This window comes from Ipomoea nil, unplaced genomic scaffold (assembly GCF_001879475.1).
Source record: "Ipomoea nil cultivar Tokyo-kokei standard unplaced genomic scaffold, Asagao_1.1 scaffold3210, whole genome shotgun sequence".
Taxonomy (NCBI): domain Eukaryota; kingdom Viridiplantae; phylum Streptophyta; class Magnoliopsida; order Solanales; family Convolvulaceae; genus Ipomoea; species Ipomoea nil.
In genome coordinates, this window is record NW_017619638.1 from 270651 (window position 1) to 297472 (window position 26822).

The 26822-nt window shown below is 33.7% G+C and overlaps 1 protein-coding gene across 2 annotated transcripts; it reads left to right on the plus strand.

Annotated features, from left to right (window-relative positions):
* Window positions 1-3870: 3870 nt before the first annotated feature.
* On the plus strand, window positions 3871-23770 carry LOC109168612 (glycine--tRNA ligase, chloroplastic/mitochondrial 2). Of its 2 annotated transcripts, XM_019317662.1 has the most exons (36): window positions 3871-4227; window positions 4960-5010; window positions 5533-5600; window positions 6003-6084; window positions 6215-6278; window positions 6476-6531; window positions 6806-6883; window positions 7092-7166; window positions 7248-7318; window positions 8077-8193; window positions 8541-8642; window positions 8898-9024; window positions 11916-11999; window positions 12250-12336; window positions 12780-12881; window positions 13336-13399; window positions 14029-14084; window positions 14709-14780; window positions 15132-15214; window positions 15512-15560; window positions 15933-15995; window positions 16099-16188; window positions 16272-16358; window positions 16706-16777; window positions 16874-16932; window positions 17118-17211; window positions 18145-18363; window positions 19076-19170; window positions 19643-19733; window positions 19803-19907; window positions 20503-20541; window positions 20700-20789; window positions 21223-21324; window positions 22301-22382; window positions 22561-22646; window positions 23384-23770. In XM_019317662.1, the coding sequence occupies exons 1-36, from the start codon at window positions 3985-3987 to the stop codon at window positions 23480-23482; spliced, it is 3204 nt and encodes a 1067-aa protein (XP_019173207.1). In that variant the 5' UTR covers window positions 3871-3984; the 3' UTR covers window positions 23483-23770. The 2 variants fall into 2 exon arrangements, with proteins under 2 accessions (XP_019173207.1, XP_019173208.1); XM_019317663.1 differs by lacking the exons at window positions 3871-4227; window positions 4960-5010; window positions 5533-5600; window positions 6003-6084; window positions 6215-6278 and having other exon boundaries at window positions 6494-6531; window positions 6803-6883.
* The last annotated feature ends 3052 nt before the right edge of the window (window positions 23771-26822 follow it).

Consider the following 26822-nt stretch of genomic DNA (forward strand, 5'->3'; position numbering starts at 1 on the left):
ATCTCGCACCCGTCCAAAACCCCACATGAACCTTCCCCAACCCTAAGTACATGAAACGCCCAACGAACTCGAAAACATAATTACAAACAACCAAAAACACGAGAAACAAAAATTACATTGCACATCAGCGGGAGTCGACCCCCTTAGCCTCTTTTAATACCTAAGAGAAGAGCCTTTCTTGAAGCTACAAGCGTCTGCACGGCCGTAGGGGAGAGATACGGACGACATGGTGGGGTTGCGTGAAGTGGAAGAGTAAAAGTTTAGATGGAAAGGCTATTATGATCCGGCTACAACACTATTAAACGTACAAGGAAAATCAGAGAGAATCACGCAATTCAAAAAAATAAAGAATAAGGGTCAAATAGGCCACTCAACTGCACACAAAATTGCAATTAGGCCATTGAACTAAAAAAAAATGCAATTGAGCCATTGAACAACACAAAAACATGCAATTTAGTCCAAAAAGACATGTTTACATGATGTAGGAAGTTACCGATTTTAAAAATAATTATTTAAAATAATTTTTAATAATTAATTAATTAAAAAAAAAAACAAGAACTGCCTTCATTTCCATGGCCGGAGACGAAGGTCTCTTCGTCTCCATAGTCGGAGACGAAGGTCTTTGTCTCCATGGCTGGAGACGGAGTTCGTCTCCAGCCATGGAGACGAAGCCGGTCAGAGATGATTTTTTTCCGGCCGGCAGTTTCTATTTTTATTTTTTTATTATTTATATTGTAATTATTTATTTATTAAAAATTATTTTAAAAAATTATTTTTAAAATCGGTAACTTGCTACATCAGGTAAACATATCATTTTGGGCTAAATTGCATGTTTTTGTGTTGTTCAATGACTCAATTGCATTTTTTTTTTTGAGTTCATTGGCCTAATTGTAATTTGGTGTGCAGTTGAGTGACCTATTTGACCCTTATTCCAAAAAGTAATGATGCAACATGTAACAAATTACTAAACAATCCCTCTAATATCAAATGCAACACCAAAAACCAAAACAAATCAAAATAAATCAGAGCCCTTAAATGAAAATAATGAATGATTCAGATTAAATCTGGTGCGGTTAGGGTGTCCAGGTGCGGTTTAATCTGGGTCATTCATCTCGCTTAAATCAACGTCCAGGATTATCAAAATTAAAAAAAAAAAAAAAACGCGGTGGCAATTTTGTAATTTTTGCATCTAGGTTAAAATTAAGGTGAGCGGATCTGTGATTAATGTGCGTGAGTTTTGTATAAGATGCATGAGTTTTGTGCGTAAGGTGCATGAGGTTTGTGCTTAATGTGCGTGGGGTTGTGCTTAACGTGAGTAGTTGTTAAAACTTAAAGTCTGTGAGTTAATACTTAAAGTGCGTGGATTTTGTGCTTAATGTGCGTGAGGTTATGCTTAATGTGCGTGAGTTTTGTACTTAATGTGCGTGAGGTTGTGCTTAATGTGCGTGAGTTTTGTACTTAATGTGCGTGAGTTTGTGCTTAATGTCAGTAGTTGTTGAAACTTAAAGTCTGTGAGTTAATATTTAAAGTGCGTGTGTTTTGTGCTTAATGTGCGTGAGGTTGTGCTTAATGTGTGCGGGTTTTGTTCTTAATATATGTGAGTTTGTGCTTAAGATCTAACACTTAAGGTGCGTGTTTCTATCACTTAAGGTGCGCCATTTTTAGCTTATGCTTCTTTCTTCCAGATTAGGGGTGTAAACGAGCCGAGCCGAGCCCGAGCCTGGATAGGCTCATGCTCGTGCTCGTTAATGATAGCACTGCTCGAGCTCGAGCTCGAGCTCGTTCGAGCTTGTGAACTGATGCTCGAGCTCGAGCTCGGCAATTGTCGAGGTGCTCGAGCTCGAGCTCGAGTTTAGGTTTCAATTTGAGCTCAATTTTAATCTCAAATTTGACCTGTTTGATTTAAAATTTAAACTACTTTGTTTTATTATTTTTATCCATACATAATTATTAAAGTATTTTAATTTCCCTCCCCTAATTATTATTTTTTATATACTAAATATAACATAATTATATTATATATTATATATTATATATTATATAATATATTATAAGGCTCGTGAACGGCTCGTCGAGCCGCGAGCCTACAATACCTAAGCTCGGCTCGTGCTCGTTTAATCCACGAGCTGCTCGAGCTCGAGCCAAGCTCGATTTTGACCGAGTTCGAGCCGAGCGTTGACCGAGCCGCTCACGAGCGACTCGCAAGCAGCTTGGCTCATTTACACCCCTATTCCAGATACGCGTTTTTTTTTTTTTTTAAATTTTTATTGATTTGAGCCGCTGATCTAAATTTGATCAACGGCTCAGATCTAACCGCACAACCGCACGGGAAGCTATACCCGCACCTGAACCTTTCCCTACATATATATATATATATATATATATATATATATATATATATATATATATATATATATATATATATATATATATATATATATACATATATACATATATATATATATGTATATATATATACATATATGTATGTATATATATATATATATATATATATATATACATATATACATATATATATATGTATATATATATATACATATATGTATGTATAGTATATATATACATATATGTATGTATAGTATATATATACATATATATATATATATACATATATGTATATATATATATATACATATACATATATGTATATATATATATACATATACATACATGTATACATATATATACATGTATGTATATATATACATGTATGTATATGTATATATATATATATACATGTATGTATATATATATATATATATACATGTATATATATGTATACATGTATGTATATGTTATACATACATATATATATATATATATATACATGTATATATATATATATATATATATATATATATATATATATATATATATATATATACATACATGTATGTACATATAATGCTGTGTTTTTGGTGATGCATACCTAATTTGTGTGTATTTTTGTAATGTATTTTCTTAACGTTGATGGTATATATTTGTTGAATTATTGGTAATGCCGCACCGCCGCACTTGAACTTTCCTCTCTCTCAAGTCTATTGCTTTCGTGAACCAAATAATGAAATTCATATCTTATTATAGAGTTAATACCAAAATGGTCCTTCGACTATGCCATAATTACCAATTTGGCCCTCAACTATCATTCTTACCCAATTAAGTCCTCAACTATGTAAAATTTACTCAATTAAGTCCTCAACTATACAATTCTTACCCAATTTAGTCCTCAACTATACAATTCTTACCCAATTTAGTCCTCTGTATTAATTTGACTGTTTGTTGACTGTCAAAAGTCGGGATAAAATTATAATTTTACAAGATTTCTCCTTCCTCTCCATTTAGCAACGCCAAACCATGCAGCAATACACTCCGATCAGATTTCGATCGTCAAAAAATCGTTGGAAATCAAATTTATGGGCTATCCGATGCATAACCACTACTTCGATACTGACAGGTTTAGAACCCAACCGGAGCTTATTGCTACATGGTTTGGCGCTGCTAAATGATGAGGAAGGAGAAAACTTGTAAAATTACAACTTTATTTCCACATTTGACAGTCAACAAACAGTCAAATTGACAAATGACTAAATTGGATAAAAATTGTATAGTTGAGGACTTAATTGGGTAAGAATGATAGTCGAGGACCAAATTGGTAATTACGACATAGTCGATGGACTATTTTGGGTATTAACTCCTTATTATATTCAATGTCTATTCCATTTATCATAAAAAAACATTTATATTCTTTTAAAATTTATTTCTATGAACTAAACGCGATGTAAATGTAATCCCTATTGTAAATTGTTATTTCCTCACAAAAAAAGGTTTACTGTATTCGGTGTAGTAGTTGCAATTGAGAATTAAAATTTGAGCCTTTTCTTTTCTATCGCCTGGAAAGAAAAAGATAAACCCCTAACACAGTTTAAGCTAAGGTTTTTCTTGGCTTTGCTTCATCTCATCTCCATGGCGGGTCTTGCATTTCCCTTGGTGACTTCAATTCTCAAGACTCATAATACTCGTTTCTCTTTCCTCCTCACCGCCGGGCCTCCCGCCCCTGTCCTCCTTCGCCGGCGTTTTTTCTCCCGGACTGCCATCTCCGCCGTGAACACTCATTCAGTCTCCCACAACTGCTCCGCGGGCCACAATTCTGAGAATCAAAAGAAGTCCTCAGCCCCCACTTTCCAACAAGCCATCCAGCGCCTCCAGGTTCAAAATGCCGCGCTTATTCTCTTCTATTTTGCTTTGTTGTTCCTTTTATTGGATTTTTAATGATGGTGTGGTTGGGGGAAGGGAGGGGGGGAGGTAATTATTTGCTTTTCTAGCAAATTTATATGTCCGTTTGGAATAATGGAAACGAATATCAAGAAAGCAAAGTCTGGGAAGATTATACTGTAATAATATAGGGAAAAACAATGTCTACCGAGATATTATGAGCTTCATTTGTTATAATTGAAAATTGTAGTTGTAAATTATAGTAACCGCATGCAAAGGTGAAAGCTTTTTTCTGGAAAGGGCTAATAAAGAAGTAATTCAAGTGGTGGTGATGTATATAATTACTGTTGGACCGGTATAATGTATTATTACAACATTAAAAGCTTCAAATGATATCTAAAATATGTAGTTCTTTAGTTGAATTGATATATTAAGGCTTCACTTTATGCAAGATTGAACCTTTTTTTTTTTTTTTTTTTTCTTCTTTTTTTTCATTAGGTTCATGACTGAAATAAGTTTAAGTAAAAAGGACAACTGGTACTGTCATTGTGTTCTACTCTTTGCAATCCTTTTTCATTTTTGTTTCATGATATCTTAGAGTTCAGGTATCTATTATCTTTCCTAACAGATATATATATATATATATATATATATATATATATATATATATATATATATATATATATATATATGTAAATAAATAAATAATTCTATTTATATTTCTAGGAGTATTGGGCTTCTGTAGGATGCGCTGTGATGCAATGCAGCAATACTGAGGTAATCACAGATTAACAATATTTGCTTCCTTTATTCCCTATGAGTTTATTCTTCTCTGTGCAACCATTGCTAAGGATAAAGCTAGAATCATTACATGCACAAGCATCATTTTCTGTCAGAAGCACTTGTTATGAGGATGGTATAATGGGATCCTTAACGTTCAGGCTTCATTTTCACTTAGATTCTCAAATAGCACTTTTATCTTCCTTTCTCTTCCACCTCTCTTGATTGAACATCATCACCCACAGAATCTTAAGTAGTACTTGTAGAGTCATTAAATCATCATTCACCCATTCATTCATTCTTTCGTTCAGGGTTATTTATTTATTTATTTTTATTTTTTATTTTTACATAAATCAGTAAATTAGTATCTGTAGTGCAAAGTTTACTATTATTCTGATATTTCCCCTTTCCCACTTATATCTAACTTAGAATTGTAAAAGATGTGATTTTCAAGATCAAAATGGCAAGCTTCTTATTGATAACTGTTCTGACTTGTGAGGATTCTAATTGGTTAAATAGGTTGGAGCAGGGACAATGAATCCTCTGACATTTTTAAGAGTACTAGGTCCAGAGCCATGGAATGTTGCGTAAGTTTACAGGAATATGTCTAAACTCATTCTTAAAGTTGCTGACGATATTATTGTGCTAGTTATGACTTGCAGAAAGATGGAAGATACAATTGTGTTGTTCATGTCAAAAGACTTGACAAGTGGAGTATTTGAACTGCCACAAATCTTAAAATCGTTGAAAATTTAAATAGTTTTTTTTTTTTTTTTTTTTTTTTTTTTTCTTCTTAGGAAAGAGTCATTTTTTTTATACATATTCAACTAAGTTTATATTTCCACTACTAGGCCAATCAGAAAAGATGAAATACAAAACCTTTTGGACTGTGTTATGAGCAGTTTGAATCTATAACAAATTAACAACCATGGTTGCTTCTAGTCCTTTGACACAATATGAGGTAGTAATCCAGTTGTTTCTGATGACAGCTATGTGGAACCTAGTATTCGACCAGATGATAGCCGTTATGGTGAAAATCCTAATAGGCTTCAACGGCATACTCAATTTCAGGTTATTACCAGAGTTTATTGAGTATATATGTTGTAACTGTCACCGGTTGGTGGCAGCATCTAAGCTCATTAAGGATTTCAGTGTATTATTTCTAACCCTTTGTTTTATACCTTATTTGAATTCCAACTAGGTTATATTGAAGCCTGACCCTGGGAATTCACAGGACCTTTTCATCCGGAGTTTGTCAGCCCTAGGTTATGATGCCACCTATTACCATATTGATGTTATTGGGTTTTAAAGTTTTAATCCTTTTTTTTTTTTTTTTTTTTTTTTTTTTTTGTGAGTTTTTGTTGGAAGTCATATGTTTAACATTTGAAATTTAACCTTTGTTTTTGACATTGTATTCTACTTACCGGCATAGCTTTAATTTCTTGCAATGTTCTATTAACAGGAATTGATGTTAATGAGCATGACATTCGCTTTGTTGAGGACAACTGGGAAAGCCCAGTAAGATAATATTTTCCTTCATCCATGTGTGGTGACATATGCGTGCATGAATGGGAATGTATAAGTAAATTTCATCATTTTTTTATGAAAGTAAAAGTGCATCCAGGTTTTGTTTTTGTATATGCTTTACAACCTGCAGCCTTGTTCTTACTTCAGATTCATCAATTTTTGTTGGTGATATATGAATTGTTAGAATGCTATTGGTTTGTCTGTATAGCACAGACTGTTAACTATAATGCATGGTTGTCTCCTATGTGACTTGGTCTACTAGTAGGTGCTTGGTGCTTGGGGTTTGGGTTGGGAAGTCTGGATGGATGGCATGGAAATTACTCAATTCACTTACTTCCAACAGGTACGTCTACTTGTTCTACTTTGAATAGATGGCTGGGTATTATATTCACTAGTTAGGAGTTTTTGATCAACGACTATAACACTTTGCTTTGCAAGATAGTTCCTTCATCTTTTCAGATAACTTGTTTCCTATGTTTTCGGAAGTCTCTTGCAGCATAAGGGTTAAATATAGCTAATTAATTTTCTGATTATTTACCTATAAATTCCAGGCTGGAAGTATCCAGTTGATGCCAATATCTGTTGAGATCACTTATGGCCTTGAGCGTATCCTTATGTCACTTCAGGTTTGCTAATTGTTTCTATTCTTTCTTCAGTTTGGGGTTCTCTTAATGGCATTTTACCTAAATTGTCCGGATCTATTGCAGGGAGTTGATCATTTCAAAAATATTCAATATGCCAATGGGATAACATATGGAGAACTTTTCCTGGAAAATGAGTAAATAGTCTGCTTGGCTGCTTGCTTTGCTTATTTTATGGTGTCTATTGTGCCCAGATTGAAAACTAATTTTTGTTGGTGATACAGATTGACACATAGTTGTTTCAAAAGTGAATTGCAGTTTATCACATCGTTGTCTAGACTCTGTGTTTCTTCAAGAGCACTATATGTGCTCATTCTGAAGCCAAATAATTACCATGGAGATAAAATCTACTATTGTTTTGCTTCTATGTGAAATAAAATGTTCTACTCTTGTGGCATAGTCTAGCTCATAAAGATGGTAGATAATATCTTTAATCCATCCATCTCCCACGGACCCTTCTTGGCTAATATTAACAACACCATTGGATTACATCAGACTAATTCATCTGTTCCATAATATGATTTTCATTTTTCTTTGATTTATAATAGATGTATGCAGTATTCCTATTTCCTAGCTTGTTTTTGAACAGCCCCCTAAAGTGTCAGAAACATTTTTTATAGCAAATTGAGGACAAATAAGTGATTGTAGTTTGCTATTTAACAGGACATTGAATCATTAAATATTTCCCATTTATTATATTATAATTATAATTGAAAATAAAATGGTGGTTAGTGGAAGCTTATACTCCTCTTTCCATGCACCATGCATAAGCTTGCAACTTCCAAAGAAAAATTTGATTACTTATTTGTTCTAATAACTTTATATCTTGAATAGCTTGTTTATGTGATACACTCCAAGATAACTGTTTCTTGCGCTTCTCTTTCTTTGAATTCAGGAAGGAAATGAGTGCATATTATCTGGAACATGCTACTGTCGATCATATTCAAAAGCATTTTGATTTGTTTGAAGCAGAAGCTCGGCGTTTGCTTGATTTAGGCCTTCCGATACCTGCGTATGTGTTTACACTGTTAATGTTTTTTTTTTTTTTTTTTTTTTGATGAGGGAAACCTCACAACCCTTTCGAGTGTGAGTAAACCCCGCCTTGTGACCCTATCCGGCAAAGGACCACAAGGAAGTAAACCAGCCTAGGTTACCCATAGCTGACTGGCTCAAACCAAGGGGGCAAAGGATTTGAACTCGTGACCTTGCAGTTACAAGCGTGGATCTCTTGCCATCTTGGTTGGGGTTACCCCTTAATGTTTTTCTTCTTTTAAGGGGTGAGGGCATACAGTACTGCGGACCACAAAATATTTATAAAATATCTATTTGGTTAACATTTATCTGTACTGTCTTTGCTAGGTATGATCAGGTTTTGAAGACATCCCATGCTTTTAATGTATTAGACTCTAGAGGGTTTGTTGGGGTAACAGAACGTGCTCGCTATTTTGGTCGGATGCGCAGGTAAGAATATTGGTGGAGCTTTTCTGATACTTAAAATGAATTTGCTTGTAGAAATTTTATATTCTACTATTCTCATATTGCCCTTGTATTTCTTGATGTAAATAATAAATATTCTCATAATCTTTATGGTGAGCTACTGAGCTGGAGGGCAAAAGGGGTGGGGGGGAGGATAAAAAGGATCATAAGTTGAAAAGCATCATAATAATTTATTTACAACTTTTTACCTTTATGTGCACATTGTCTTTTCCTCTCCAGTTTAGCTCGTAACTGTGCACAACTTTGGTTAAAGACAAGGGAGACTCTTAGCTACCCACTTGGGGTGATATCTCAGCCAGACCGTCTTGTTATTCCAAGGGAAGACCTGAAATCCACGGCAGGACAGGTTTGCTTTCGACTTCTTTGTGGTGTCTTTTCTTTTTTTTGCTATTTTCTTGGCTAACCTGGTGTTTCCCAATACGGATGATCTGTCATATTTCATAGATCTATATTTATTGCAATATTAACAAATTGAAGATACATAATCTTTTAAGTGATGGCAGCCCACCAAAAATAGTGACAGAAAATGAAAAATAAGAAAACCATTTGTCCATCCTTTATATAATAAAGCTATATGGTTTGGGAAATAATTAATGTTACAATTAATGCCACAACATCCTTTATTATATAAAAAAAAAAGCACAACATTTAAAAAATAAAATAGCTATTTATTATATAATCATATAAAAAATATACTTTTGAAAAATAAAATAGCTATATATTATATAATCATATAAAAAATGTGTTCAATTAGAGTTTAAATTTACACATACAAAATTTGAAATTTGCTTTCCAAATGTAATTATCTTAGTTATTATTCATATTGTGAAAATTATAATATAGATTAAATACAATTAAGAATAAATCAATGTAATTATGTAAATTCTCTCTATAAGTTTATTTGATATGCACATAATTAGAGATTATATTAACCATACAAAATTATAATTATAATTATAATTTTAATTGTAATTTTGTATTCTATAAAAATAATAAATACTTGACCAATGGAAGCTCAAAAATATTATTATATTAAATAATTTAAAATATTTTAGTTTTTCTATTTTTTATTTATATTTATAATAACATAATTTTTTCCCGTGCATCGCGCGGGTGAATTACTAGTTAGAGTAAAGGAGCAATTGCAATGAGACGAGAACAATCGTGTTTTCTTTAGGTCCATTTGGGAAGCAGGAAAATGACTTCTGGAAAATGTTTTTTGAAAAATGAGTCATTTTCCAGAAAACATTTTCTTTTCCCGTGTTTGGCTACACAGCAGAAAACTGTCTTTGTGTGTTTGGTTCATTTTCTAGAAAATGAATGGAATTGTATAATTAAACATTTTAAATATTTTATTTAGAATATAAAATATTTATAATAATATTAAAAATAAGATTATTTATCAAAAATTAAAAAAAAGAACTGGTTTTCGGCAGAAACTAGAGATGCTTTGGTTTCCGGCAGAAACCAGAGCTGTTCTGGTTTCTCATGGATACTAGAACAGCCGAAAACCACAGCTGTTCTGGTTTACGGCGGAAACCAGACTTACGGTTTCTGGTGGAAACCTTGTTCTGAGTGTGGCGGAATTTGGCGGAAGTCATTTTCAGCCAAAATGACTAGATTTTCCCTAGTCAACGGAAAATGTTTTCCGTTGACGGAATAAATGACTCCATTTTGTTAACACCCAAAGGATTAAAAGAAAAGAAAAACATGAAATTGATGTTTAACCTTTGTAAGATTTGAGCTAAGAAGTCTTATATATGCCAACACAATCCAAAACTATGCACTTAGAAATATAAATTATTAAAGAATTATTTTTATCAAAGAAGCACTACAACAAGGAAATGGGAATAATAAAATTAATAAAATGCGAATAAGCAAAGAATTTATATATGGAAAAAAGACATGAAAGGAAAGGTTTGTAACCAACCCTTAGGATTGAATTATGTGCCATATGTTTGGTTAGTTTAACAGCATGGAGGCAAAATCGAAAATAGGATAGTAAAATTGAAAAGTATTTGTAAGATTACAAGAAAGAAAACACAAGGTATAAGTCATCAATTCAACCTATTACACCAACACAAATTTTATTCCCTTTATGACAACAATTAGATTTAACGGGTTGAAGGAAAAACCATAAGGAGTAAGTGTAAAATTGTAAAGTATTTGTAAGACTATAATAAAGATGTTGAATTTGAAAGATCCAAAGGCCTGGCGGGTGGAGAATAACAACCACCCGCCAGTTAGGCAGAAGCAAAGATGAAGAATCAAGGAATGAGAAAATGTATATAATACTAAAGGTTACAATATAATTCTACAATTCTATGTTTCTAATGAAGAAACATAGTACATATATATACAAAGACATAACTGCTAATTTAAGCACCTATTCATAAACATACACAACCCCATAGACAGGCATAACCCTTTGTTTTTCAACAAAAGAAAGTACAAGGTTTAAGCCATGAATGAAACCTATTACATGAACACAATTTTTATTCTATTTATGACTTAACGATATTGACTCTTATTAGATTTGTTAGAAAAGAAATGAATTTCTTAAAAAAAGGAAAATAATACAAGAAGGATTTCTTCATTATTTGGCACCTTGATAAGATATGTAAGAATCATGAAGTCTTATCTAAAATATAATACAACAGATTATACACTGAGGAGATCTCATCAGGTACATGGAATAGAATACAGTTAGAGCCAAAGCTCATAATTTTTTAGGGATATTAGCATGAACTATTGCCTGTAAAAAGACGTATTCCTTTAAAACAAATTTGAAATTGAAATGCAAGTCTATCCTTTTAGTGATCTATGGCTGTATATTTTGTTGATATACCATACAATACTTTCAACTAAAAAATAACATAAGATTGCTAAAGGAGTACATCTTCAACCCTTTTATCTTCTTTAATATGACAATCTTTGATTTTTAGTGATTAAGAACTCATTTAAGTGGAGATATATACATGGTTCACCATGATAACAAAACTGGCTCCTGGGAAAAATATAATGCTCACAAAAACAGTGTAAAGAAATAGTGAGATGGTAGTTATTCCTTTTTATGCACATATTGGCTCACTTTATAAAATGTCATTGTTATCCAGTCTACTTGTAGGAACTAGGTAGTAGATGTAGATCAACTTATTTTACTTGTGTGGCTTATGGATTTCATCTAAACTGGACTTTCAACTTCTGTTATGTTTTTGTTCTTTTGGTGTCATGTAGGTGTCTGAAGAGAAACGTCTCTTTGTTCTTGAGATTGGGACAGAAGAGTTGCCTCCTATTGATGTAGTGAATGCATGCAAGCAAGTATATATCATTCCTTTTGTAGTGGATTCTTTCCATATGCAAGCATAAGTTCTCTAGCCTGTTCCCTTTCTATATCTTTTCTTGCTGTTTCTTCAACTTTCTTTTGTGCCAGAGGCATCAGACTATGGATTACTGTATTATATGAACTTTTGTTTTCTAACATTTCATTTCATTTCTTATTTCTCTCTTCTTTTGTCTGTATGGCTACTTTTTAAGATATTATACTTATGCTATGTGGTTGTCATTGCAGCTCAAAGATCTAATTTTTCAGTTACTAGACAAACATAGATTGGCTCATGGAGAAGTCCAAACATATGGCACACCACGTAGACTTGTGGTATATCCCCCTTGGTGGTTATAGAGTATTCTCACTTTCTTTATCTATATTGAGGAAAAAAAATTATTTTATTTAAAAAAAAACAAAAGGAATATTCTCACATTGTGTTCTCATGCCAAAAATTGGGACAATTGGCATTCACATAAAGTTGAAAAATGTGTTTTGTTGTTATCTATCCTAAATTTCAACTTAGAGACTTGTGGGACTAAAAAGTTGCATTTTGGTGTATATTTTGACTCAACAACTAATCAAGAGTACAAATGCTTCATGAACAAAACTTTTCAGACTTCTAAGTATAAAATGAAAGATATTAAAGAATGACATTATGTAGCACTCTTAGGATTCCACACCTGTTCATCCACTCTAAAATGAGTGTTTTTCTTTTTATGTACTATGCTCATGGAGACTGTTTTAGATTGAAATTGATGTGTTGCCTTTTATAGGTTCATGTTCAAAACTTAAGTTCTAAGCAGGAGGAGGTTGAGATTGAGGTCCGAGGGCCTCCAGTTTCCAAAGCATTTGATAACCAAGGAAATCCTACAAAGGTGAAGCCGCTCTAAAGTTTATTACCTAGTTTTTATGCTTGGTTTCTCTTGGTGAAACTGGGATGGTTTACTCGCTGTCCACTTTAATTTATTTGCCTTATTCATGTGGGAATTTGACATCCATAATATGAACGGTGAGATTATTTTACTGAGCATGATTGTAAAGGCTGCCTCTCCTAGACTATGATATCTCTGTGTTTTGCATTTACTCATTTAGTCAATTCCCATTATTACACGGCTAACTGGTTTCTGTTGATACATATACTTACAATGAAGCATATTTACCGATTTTAACACCAATATATATTTGTTACCTGCTTTTTACTGTCAATGTACTGTGCTTTTCAAGTTGCAAAGGATTTAATATGGTCTCTAAATTGATTTGTTAAATGAATGAATGTGGCTCAGTACTTATCTTAATTGTAATGTTTGTTAACGTTAAGGTTCTTGATAGGCTGCAGAAGGTTTTTGCCGCAAGAATAATGTCCCCATACACTCCATGTACAAACGAGCTGAAGGTATATTTAGCAGCTTCATACATTTTTTCCTTGTCTCCCTTCTTTTTAATTTAATTTTCTTTTCATCTTTTAGTGATAAAAAATTACCATGTAGATGTTACATGAATACGGCATTTATGATGTCTAGGATGTGTTTCTGTGGCTGTATGGGGGATATGCAAAGTAGGGACTGAAAAGTCTAAGAACATGATTTTCTCCCTGTCAACAAATTTCTCCCTTGTTGTTTTATTGGAGGAAAGAGAGTGGGGTAGACTTTATCTATAGGGATTTACAAGTTCTTTCCCTTTCTATTGAAGGTTGCAAATAATTTCACTCTTATTGAATTTTTGTTCAGTGTTTGTGCTCCTCTATTATCTAACTCCCAACCATACACATCCCTAGTTTGTACAAAGAAAGCAAGATGAACAGAATGTTTAATATTCATTTACATTTATCTGCTGTATCTGACCTATTTGCTAATATTGGCATATCTTTAAATTATCTTACTATTGGAGTTATAAATGTTACAATGGATTTTTCATTTCCATTTCTCTAAGTCGGTAGGTCTTCTGCAGTGTTTACTGTCCTCAGTACTCATCTTTACTCCACCTTGATGAGGTGGCTTAATTCATTTTTTCTCATCATTGCAGGTAAAACAGAGTATGTCTATGTTCGTATAGTGGAGCCTGCTCGGCTTGCTCTAGAGGTACATTCTACTATAGTTCCTTTTGTGAATGTTATGATGGAGAAAAGGATCCCTCTTAATGACAATCCTGGGCCCAAGGCCCCAAGCATGTGTTAAATTGTGCACATCAAAGTTTTTGCTAAAGTTCATTTCAAAATATGTTGTATGAATGTCTATTTTCCACTGTCCCCTAATACCTTAAATTGATCATAACACTGTAAATAGTTCTGTACAGACAGGTGGGATTATACAACTGATCTTCACTTGTAATCTTTGTAGCAAAACATGTTCTTTCTACTGATCCAGCTGTAGTATGCTTTTTATTTCAAGTTTCTCATTTTAATTTTGACACTACAACCGTAAGTATACTGGAAAATTATGCTTAAACACATCACTATTTTTGCAACTGAAACCAATATATATCCTCTATATAATATAATGCTAATTATTTAAGGTTGAGTGGGACAGATTACTATACTAGTATAATTTGTGGGGTACAAAAATTTTGCAACAACAAAATTTAATTTTTCAATGTTGAGTGGGGACACTAAGAACCAAATAGATCCCTTATATATGTGTAAATATTTATTTTTATTTCTTCTTGTGTCCAATTGACACTTTAATACTTTACGTTATTTTGAACAGGTTTTATCTGAAGAGCTACCTGGGGCAATAGCCAAGATATCATTTCCCAAATCGATGCGTTGGAACTCTGATGTACGAACCACCATGCTTGCATAGACTTCTTGTACTCAGTTTTCTGTTTCTCAGAATTGGGTCTTTGTACTGAAACTTTTCTTTTAAAATAGTGGCGGGATTGGGTGAACCTCTAAACAATATCAAGAGATTTTACTTTGGCTTTCTTTTTTCTTTTTAAATAAATATTCGTGCCTGACACTAACGATTATTATTATTATTATTATTATTATTATTATTTTATTACTTTTGTAAATCTATTAGTTGGTATTTTTCACAGCCACTTTTAAATTGTTGACTTGAATCAGTTTGGCCCATTTCTTCTTACACAAAACTTCACTTTCTGAATTTTTCCAAATTTCTGTTCTATAGGTTCTGTTCAGCCGACCTGTTCGTTGGATTTTGGCCCTTCATGGAGGTGTTCTAGTTCCCTTTACGTTTGCTGGCGTTGTGAGGCAAGTAAAACAAATACTCTTCTACATTTTTGGTGAAAACATAGGAAATTGATTCAGAAGAATTTTCAGTGAAAGAGACTGATGGGAATTTTGTTAATCTATCTATTTCATAAAAGCTAATTTGCTTCATATCTCTAGTTATCATACAATGCTACACTCCTAGTTTTCTAAAGTTGTTGGCAAAAGGTGTAGGTAACCTTGTTGGTGTTCTATTACATGCAAATTAAGACAGCACTGTGGTTCTGGTGCTTTTTTACTGTGTGTTAATTTCTTTACCTTTTCTTTTATTTGTCATAGTGGAAATGTGTCTCATGGTCTGCGTAATACTGCATCAGCTACTGTAGAGGTATGGTAAAAAATTACAGATATATCATTTATACCATTACAGTTTTTCATAGATATTATTTTTCACCATATTTTCATCTTCTAGTTAGACATAGATACAATACATGCATAAACTGCCTTAATATGAGGACTTCTTATTGTTGTTAGAACTATTTTCTTCTCTTCTCTCTCGCACATGCACAAGTACATTTTTGGCTTCCTGAATACACTAAATGTAGTTATCTCTTCTGTTATTAAAAAAAACATGTAATTTCTATGTTTATGGTGCTATCTAGAATTATTTGTTATACTAAGGTTGCAATTTGTTTTATTTTTTATTTTTAATTTCCCCAAAATAATACATAGGATTTATGTTTTTTAAAACATACTACAGGTAGTAGATGCAGAATCTTATGGTGGTGTGATGCAATCTGCTGGAATATTTGTTGATGATGAGGTAATAGAAATTTGTAATGGCCTTTTTACCAAGTAATTTTGCATCATGTGGACGAAAAACTGGAACAATGTGGAAATGTGGTACTCACTGTACCATTTTGCAGCACCGCAAAAAGACAATACTGGAGCAGTCTAATGCTCTTGCAAGGAGTGTAAATGGTTGTACTATTATGCAGAATGATTTGCTTGAAGAGGTAATTTATAGGTCCTTCAATCTTCATTTCATTTGTTTCAATCTTCAGTCGGGATTATAAAAAGCATCTTCCTCTCTGATTAGGTTGTAAATCTTGTTGAGGCACCTGTGCCAGTACTTGGCAAATTTAAGGACTCCTTCTTAGAGCTACCTAAAGAACTATTGATAATGGTAAAGTTTCATTCAATCCAAGAACTTATTTCTCCATTTTGTCTTGTAAGGTGATCAACTTTTACAAAAAATGAATTTGCTTTATGATGATTTGTTTGGTGTTGTAAAAGAAACCATTCATCTTTTCTCATCACAGTGTTTGCATTTATAACTTGAAACTTTTCTTTGCATTCCGAGTGGATTTTTTCAGTCTATCGGTTGCCATGGAATTGCATAGAACTTGCTAATTTCAAAGTGTACATCTCAGTTTATCTCTTTCCATGGAACTAAGCAATTATTGTCTGACTCTCTTTAGTGTATGACATCTTTGGTGTATAGTAATGACTGAACATCCATGACTAGTACAGGTCATGCAGAAGCACCAGAAATACTTTGCAGTGACTAATGAGAATGGGGATCTGTTGCCTTACTTCATTTCTGTAAGACATTATTTCTATCCACTCTTGATTCTGACCTATTAATCTTGAAGGATACTGGTTGTGATTTTAGGTAGCCATTATTGTTATTATTTTAAGGTTGCAAATGGAGGAATTAATGAAACGGTGGTGAGGAAAGGAAATGAAGCTGTACTAAGGTTATTGCTTTTCTTTTTTACTTTTTGCTTTGAGTTATCTTGCAAAGGCTTTGCATCTACATGCATATTTGCTATATTCGACTTGGAAAATATGAACTGTATTTTGCACTATGACTTTTTAGTTTGAAATTTCCTACTCTTTATAATTCCTTTTTTTTGGTCTAATTTTTTTTGCATATGTTTAGAGCTCGATTTGAAGATGCAAAGTTTTTCTATGAATTGGACAGAAGTAAAAGGTTTTCTGAATTTCGAACTCAACTGAAAGGGATTCTTTTCCATGTAAGTATTGTGTTTTTGACTTTTCATGCTTTTAAGAACTATATAAATAAAGTTTTATGGTAAAAGTATTTACCTATAGAGGTATGTAAATATGATGTTATTGCCTTTTAACTCCAGGAACTAAATTCCAGTCTCTAATTTCCATTTTCCACAAATTTTCTAGTTTTCATTTTTCAACAGAAAATCAAAGAACATGTTCAACTGCATCCATTTTCTACCTTTCCAGTTCAGAAAATAGAAAACATGTTTATTAACACTTTTTTCCAAAACGAACATTTTAGTAAAATATAAAATATTTGTATTTAATCTATTTGTATATCCATATTAAAAAGCATGTAACAGTAATTTTCATGAAATATTTTCAATATAGTGAAGTTGGTTTTCACTTATGGTGTAATATGTTGACATTATATACTAATAGCACTATAGCAGTTAATTAAAAGGGTACAGACTTAAATACAATAGTTCTTGTGGTTGATTTCAGATAAAATTACAATATGAATGAAAGCACTATTGAGCGGAAAAGCACCATAGGTGAAGTAGTAATTGGTAGTTTGGTGTTTGGAGTAATGAAAAGCATTGTTTTTTTTTTTTTTTTTTTTTTTTTTTTTTTTTTTTTAAGCAAAACAGTAAAAAGAACTGTAGAGGTATGTTTTTCCATCTTGGAGTGTAAAGGTGTTTTCCTGTTCTAATTTTAAAAATAATCACATTCGAGCACAATGTTCTGTTTTCCATTTTCCCAGGAAATTGGAAAATTCTGCAACTACTAAACATAATCATCTTTCTGGGAACTTGTCACATAACATGTGCATTTCCAATTGAAATGTATTTAACTTGTTTTTGTCATATTGACATTGAAGTATTAATATATGTTCAATTTTTCCACCCTCTAATATCATGAGCTTGGATAACATTTTGATTTTGGGAAAACAGGAGAAGCTGGGAACAATGTTGGATAAGATGACTCGGGTCCAACACATGGTTAGTAAAGTTAGCTTGTCTCTGGGTATAATTGAAGAAACACTGAAAATTATCCAAGAGGCAGCATCACTGGCCATGTCAGATCTTGCTACAGCAGTTGTTACTGAGTTTACTTCCCTCTCTGGGATAATGGCACGCCACTATGCTCTGAAAGATGGTTATTCAGAGCCGGTAAGTGGATTTTTTTTTTTATTTTCTTTTTAGAAGTTTCTAATTAGTGTTGTGATTATTATTATTATTATTATTATTATTATTATTATTATTATTATTATTATTATTATTATTATTATTATTATTATATTTTTTTTTTTCTCTCTGTTTTGGATCCAACTTCTGTTGCTACTGTCATGTTTATTCTCAGAGTTTTTATATTTCCTTACCTGATGAAGGGTTTACCCATTGGACACTGTTTCATAGTTGCAAATCTGCCTTGTAGGCAATTTATGGACCTCAGTGCACAATGCTTTGTGACATCCAACAAAACTGGTCATCACAATTGTGAATGTTGAATAATGGAAACTCTAGACCTATTCAGATTTCAGAGTAGGAATGAGTTTATCTTAATATTTGTATAAATATAGGATCTCTTTATAGTACAATACACACAAATACAATAAACCTTTATTCTTTCAGTGAATAATGTTTATCACTTTAATGTTTATTGCTTTTGAAACTAATGTTTATCAAGTTTGTAAAAATCTTCATAAATGCAATTGCCTCATAGTATGCACATCTTGCACGGAAGGTGATGCAATTGAAAATTCTGAGCTGGAAAGTTTGCTTTTTGATAGGAACCATGGTTCTAGACTCAGAAACCTAATTCCCATGTGCTTTTCATTTTCATTTAACCAGGGCTTCCAATATTATTTTCATGTCTTTACAGGTTGCAGAGGCATTATATGAGATCTCACTTCCACGATTTTCAGGGGATGTATCCCCAAAAAGTGACGCTGGGACAGTATTAGCAATTGCTGACAGGTGAGGCCACATACAGCAAGCATTTCAGTAATGATTTTGACATCCATTTCCTTTTACTTCTTTCATTCAATACATAGAATTTGGCTTGTTTACTCGAGCGAAAAGATTTGTCTGCTTGTGCCTTCTTCACCTTCTTTAACTGTCCTCTTTTTTTTTTTTTTTTCTTTTTTCTTTTTTCTAATGCATATAGAAGTAGCTGCTTGTTAACCCATATTACATGCCATGCAACCAAGATCTTTTTACAATGACCCAATTCATATGTTAATGATTGTTGTTGTAAGTATCTATCAATGCGATGATTGTAACACTTGGTGAAACTAGTTATATTATCTTGCATGAATAAGCTAGGAAGTTGTTAAAAGTCATCCTCATGAAAGTGCATGTCAATGTATGGTAAATTATTACTTTTCTGCTCTTCTGTTGTTCATTATGTACGAGTTCAATGTTTTTCTCATATAAAGCCTAACTGCAGATTGGATAGCCTTGTTGGCTTGTTTGCTGCTGGTTGTCAACCAAGCTCCACTAACGATCCATTTGGACTGCGGAGGATTGCTTATGGTCTTGTATGTCTTGTAATTTGAAACGCATTGGTCACTTTTGGAAATTCGTCAATAATATTTTGTCTGCTGTAGGTGCAACTTCTGGTTGAGACCAACAAAAATGTGGATTTAAGACGAGCTTTGCTACTTGCTGCTGCTGTTCAGCCCATAAAAGTAGATACCAAGACAATTGATGATGTAAGAATTTTGCTTTATATTTGTCTATGGAGTTTTCAGATTCAGAAAGAGAATACTTGAGAACTAGCTTGGTTGGCGTGAGTGGCCGTGCACTCTCATCTCTTAAGAGAGTTCGGGAGTTCGAATCCCCTCTCGTATGGAAAAACCAATCTGGCCAGAACTTTGCCCCTTAATTGGGCCGGCCTGGTGCGAATGGGGATTAGTCTGAGTATGGTACGAGCTTAACGGTGCCTCCTACAGTTAGGGCTTGCTCAAGACACCTCATGGCCTGACCCAAAAAAGAAAAGAGAATACTTGAGCTCTAAGTCAACTTATTGTGGCCATATGTTGAGTAAGCATGACATTTTATATACTCCAATTCCAAAATCTCGACTACATTTTTTAAACTTAAGAAAAATACAAGTTTATTCCCTCGTGCCTCATTCTACAGCAGAACATGTTTTGTCGGGATCTTTTAAATGGTTTGAATAATCTATTTTCACCTATTTCCCAGTCTGTTGTGCCCTGTTTTGTGCTAATATATGTATTGTCCTTTAACTATGCACATCTTAGTTCTCACCCCTTCTAATGTTTATGATTTTGCTCCTTGTTGTAGGTACATCAATTTGTGACCCGAAGGCTAGAACAATTCCTGGTATGTGGGTCATTCACCGGATACTACTATTAATTGATTGTGCTGAATGTATTTGATTAATAGTGGGCATTGCTGCAATTGTTGCGATTTATATAATCATAGTGCAAGCATCTCGGGATGCCCTAGGTTTCAGACATATAATCTATATTTAATTGCAGATGGATAAAGGTATAGGTCCTGAAGTTGTTCGATCTGTTCTTGTGGAGCGTGCAAATTGGCCTCGTTTGGCAACCAAGTCGGCTCTTAAAGTAAGTATCATTTGTATACATAATAGTACAAATATCATTCTGCCTTCCATGGAAATTGATTTAGGCCCTGTTTGGTAGCATAGTTAGCTTATAAGCTAATTTTGGCTTATTTGACTACTATTAGCTGTTTGACTTGGTTAAACAATCAATATAAGTGTTAGATTAATTAGTTTTTTTGTAACAGCTTATTGTTTCAAAACACTAAAATTCAAAAAGCTGCTCAAAGCAGTTTTTTGAGAAAGTCATTTTGCATGTAATCAGCTATCAGTTAACAGCTAATTTAACCAAACATCTTTCTACAATCAAATAATGTTATCAACTAGTCAAACCCACTAATCCAATCAACTAACAACTATTTACCAAACACCCCCTTAGTGAATTCCATATCTGTTTGTTTTTGTACTTATTTACTCTTGTTTGAAATGAACCGCAGATGGAATCCTTGTCGAAAGGTGACCTTCTGCCTAAGGTTGTGGAAGCATATTCTCGTCCAACAAGAATCGTACGTGGAAAGGATATGAATGCTGATGTGGAGGTGCTTTTCATACCTATACCTTGTTTATTTGCTCAACGAATATGATTTTTATTGCATTTCCACTTTCCAAAGGTGACTTCTGTAGTGTATTTCTCTCGAGATATTGGATTCTCCTGAAGAGCTCTTCAATGCTAAATAATTCCTTGGCATGTAAAAATTTCATCAACGTTATTTCATGTGTCTTCCTTTTTCCAGCATGTGAACTTTTCTTCTCTTTCTTTCCACTTAGACCTGTGTTAAGATTCCCACATTGAAAAAATAAGAGAGAACATATAGGGTGTGTTTGGTTCGCACATAGGAATCGGAATCGGAATGGGTATCAAATACTTGGTAATGATAATGGGTTTTGGTGAAAGTATTTAACATGTTTGGTAGTAGGGTGGAATAAGAATGGTTACTAATAGTAGTGCTTGAGAATGAATAAGGGAATGAAACCCTTATTTTATTTGGGTATGAGTTTTCCAATTGATGGGGTATTCGAAACCCATAGTAGTGTTCTAAAAACCTATCAACCAAACAACAACAATCACTTTCATACCCATTCCTATGAGCAAAACCCACCAACCAAACACACCCATAGTTTATAATGGGTTAGACTAGATAATCGCCTAATTAATTGATTGGATTAAGTCCTTTTAGTGTGGTTTGGCCCATGTGCATTATAGCCCAATTGAGTGACATCGTTAGTTAAAGATGGTGAGTGTCCATAGAATCTTTAAGTGATTCTCCCCGCCCTCCCCATCCCCTCCTCCCTTTTAGGCTTTTAGCTCTTTGCCACCCCTCCCCCCCCCCCCCCCCCAACCCCCCCCCCCTCACCCCCTCACACACACACAGAGGGATGCGTACATTCTCTTTAAGTACGGACTTGACAAAATCTGCACTAGTAACTTTGTTTCGCTGTGCATACTTGGATATTATATGATTTTCGCTGCTATGTTCCATTCTCATTGTGTTTTGGTGCTCAATCTATTCCTAGGTGGACGAATCAGCTTTTGAAGCAAATGAGGAGCGTGCTCTTTGGAGCACTTTTGTATCATTAAGAAGCAAAATTCATCCCGGTATCCTACAAGATACTAGTTAATGTTTTAGTTTAATGCATCTGCTTTTCACTATTGCTGCACGAGCTTGCACCATAATGATCTTTTCACGTTATCACCGCATTAGTTAGTAGCATTTTCAGTTTTGCAACATGTGCTAGTGGTTGAGTTTACATGTTTATATTTGTTCTTTGTGCAGAAATGGAAGTGGATGATTTTGTCAAAGCATCTCTTGAACTCGTAGATCCATTGGAGAATTTCTTCAATCACGTGTTTGTAATGGTGGTAAGTATTTATTTATTCAATGTTGCAAAGGCGCTAGGCGCTAGTCGCTAGTCGGGCGCCTAGCGACTGGGCAGTGCCTAGGCGCCGCCTAGGCGGTCGAGTAATACGAGTATATCGTCTCTACTTTTCCCACTTAGGGCTGGGAGTTGTTAGATTGTTATAATCTCCCAAACTAGTTAACTGCAAAACAAACCACTCGACCGAGTTGAGCGCCAACTTGGTCGAGTTAGGCGCCCAACTCGGTACCTAGGGCGCCTAGTTGGTCGGTTAGTCGATTGGCCGATTAAAAGCCGCCTAGGGCTGGAATCGCCTCGGCGTAGGGGCGCTTTGGCCGATTTTTACAACACTGATTTTATTTACTTTTTTGCTTTAGTTTATTTTATACACATTATTTTATATTCTTATTTATCCTCATCTTGTTCCTTACATGTTAACGGAAGATGTTTTGATGGGTTAAACACATGAAAATATTTTAATGATGGGTAGTAAACTTAAGAATTTTTGTATGGTGTGATACCATTTTGAAGTTTGTGATTAGACTTTAGCTAAAATGTCTCTAGTTCAATCCTTAATGCCTCTAAATGGTATACCATAAAAATATAAATAAAATGATCGATGTTTTTACCTCGAAGTCTCCAATATATGTGGGTCTTTTTTCCCTAGATCATGCCTTGATGAATCTTAAAAACCGATTCTATTGGTGTTAGATGTACTAGTGTTGAATATGCATATTGCAGGACGATGAAAGAATCCGAAACAACAGGCTTGCCCTGCTCAAGAAAATTGCGGACCTCCCGGTTGGAATTGCAGACCTCTCGGTCTTGCCAGGATTCTGAATTAAGTTAGTATGTTTGTTTTCCCTTTCTCTTTGTCGATAAGCATTGTTTTTACATGATTTCGTTCAAAACGATTTTTATGAACATTTTGTCAGTCCCTAAGAAGAGAAAATGAGCAGTTGTATCATCAATTTTGTTTGCAAAGACTTCAAAATTTGTTAAGAGGTAGAGGGGGACTGAAATTTAAATACTCATCATATCATATACAAGTTTGCAAAACCTTCAACTTTTGTTTAGCTTGATTTCAAGATTTTGTTAATAATAGTTATTTTATGGGGTTTGAATACAGTTAGTTGTGTGTCATGCATAACAAGTTAAATTGATGGCAATGTTATATAACCTTATTTAGTTCAAGTTACATGATTATCTCGGTTATCTTATATTACGGTCACGTAGAATTTAGAGATAATGTAATTACCTATTTACCTCCATCTTAGGTATTCTTACATTATTTTTCAATATTTGAATTTTGTCAATATCAACTAACCTTTATATATACTATAATAAGTAAATAAAATAATAATAATAACAATAATATATTTATACATATATAAAATAATAATATACGTTAATGTATATATGTAATATTTATTTATGTATATATTTGTATCGAAGACAAGTAAATTATATAACATGACTTGAAATCTAACTCCAACTAAACATATTAAATTTTACATTCCTATCATTTTAACTAAACACACAATGTAATCTCACATTCTCGTTATTTCACATTATAATCATATTACCTTACATTAAAGTCTAGAGGGGGGTGATGATGGATAGACTTGTTGTCTTGGTTAAAAGTGGAAAATCCTCCTTGATTAATGTACCTAGGTATACTAGAACCTTGCCATATTCTCTTGATAACCATGTACTTGGAATACTTCACTCACTTTACTGACATTGTGATTGTGCGGATTGTAGTTTGACTTTGATTAGGTCACTTTCTCGGATCTTTGAACTCTATTGGGTTTTCTAAATTGAATACAATCCACATTTTGGAAAACCTTACTAATTGGGTGTTTGACAAAAAAAAAAAAAAAAAAAAAAAAAAAAAAAAAAAAAAAAGAACTCAACCAGATGACCATTTGCCTTATATCAACTACTCAATTGATATTACCTTCCATGAACCTTTATTCTACAGAACCTTTGAACCATTCGCTTCTTAAGCAATTTGACCCTTCCATTATTTAGCCTTTGCATCTTTTAGATCTTCAACTCTTCAGTCTTAGACTATTTTGCTTTGCACTCTTAGATTACTAACCATTTGGCTTTGTGACTTCTTTGATCTTTGACCACTCGGAGTACTTGATTTTATGAATTATCTGGTTAGTCTACTTTGCGAATTGAATTACTATCTAGTTATTTTACTTTCTAAGTGGTATAATTTGCTCTTAAGTAATTAAGATTTTGTTGATGATACAACGAATAAAATCTTATACGACTTGTACTTGTACTAGCTTCATATGGGTTGAAATTAGAAAAACTATTGTAACACCCTCCAAACACGACCTATATAAAAGGCTTTAACACCTGCAGATCATACAACAAAACTAGCACAGCGGAAGAAGATAAAGCGAAAACTGGATAAAAGAAATCCAAACGGGGTGTTATGCCACGTCTACCAAACACGGTAAACGCTACGGCGATCAATCTGCAAGTGTTCTATCCCAAAGACATCAGTCTAAAACTACATTGGCGCACAGGCCACAAAACAAGGATAAAGGTACTAAGCTACCAGGCACTAGACATTGCGCTCGTCTAAACATCACCTGAAAGATACAAAGATAAACATTGAACATCACCTGAAAGATACAAAGATAAACATTGGGACGACGCCCGGTCAGCGATAATGCTGGTAACCCACCAATATATGTGAAATATCATACATAGATAGATGTAAGTTGTAAAACCATTTTCGAAACGGAATACATAAGTATATAAGTCAAAAGCCAAGATCAACAGTCAACACAAGACTCATCACTCTCAAAGATAACACGGGAACACATCCCAAACCACAAAGGTTAACCACAACGCAAAGGATAAAGACAAGACCGACGGCAACACATGCCAAAGCAACACATGCCTCCGTGACTACACACGTCACGAGAGAAGAACACACAACACCGGCTACACAAGCCCTCGTAACATCACCCATCACGAGTTGATATGCCTTTCTTATGCCCTGTTCCAACCTTATGACTACTAGGGCTGTGCAGTCGGACGGATCGGATTGCGGACTGAGCCCCCCCTTCGGATTTCGGATTTCAATTTTGACCACCCTAACCGTTTTTTTTTTTTTGTTGACTAATCCGATCGGTTATTTTTATTTTCGGATTGGATCGGATCGGTCGGATATCCGTGTGGTAATTCGGTTTGATCAGAATGTAAAAATCAAATATTCAATTCATGGATGAAGGAACACCTAACTAATGAACTACTTAAGTAAAAATAACATAAGTAAACTTATAAAAGTGTAAACATATAATCAGCAAAATACAAATTAGCTTACATATACAAAATACAAATTAGCTTACAAATTAACTTGTAATGAGAATTTTAATTGTTCATAGCGAATTAGCAAAAATATAACAATCTTCTCCAAACTTCCAAGGAAAGCAGGCAACTAGGCAAGCATGCAACAACATCAGTCTCCAATCAGCACATCAGCATTCAGCTTTCATGTTTCAGCCATTGAGTAAAAGAAAGCCAGATATCCAAAACTCCAAAAGTAATATATGAATATATGATTAATATAATATAGAGTACTCTATGTCTCTATTAGTCTATTCTTCTTCCTGATAAGTGAACACATAAAAACACAATAAGTTCAAAACATTTGAAGTTAGGATTGACACAATCACACAAACTGAAACTGTAAAAGACTAAAAGAGTGCTCAGATAGCTTTTTTTTTTCTATATCAAGTTAGGATTGGGGGCACACTATTCAATGAGTATGGCATAAACACCACACTTCATAGGCAACATACCAAACCTAATTCTATATATTCAGAGAACATGGTGGAAGCATCATCATAGCAGAATAATACTTATACTGGAACAACTAATGAATTATATTTAAATAGCAAAGACTCAAAGAGTGCTCAGATAGTTTTTTTTTTTCCATATCAATTTAGGATTGGGGGAACACTACTCAATGAGTATGACATACACCACACTTCATAGGCAACATACCAAACCCAATTCTATATATTCAGAGAACATGGTGGAAGCATCATCATAGCACAATAATGAACAGTTATACAGTTATAAGTATAGTGAGTCAGAAGTCAGAAGTCACATTTACACATCTAGTCAGTACTTATACTGATACCTGAGC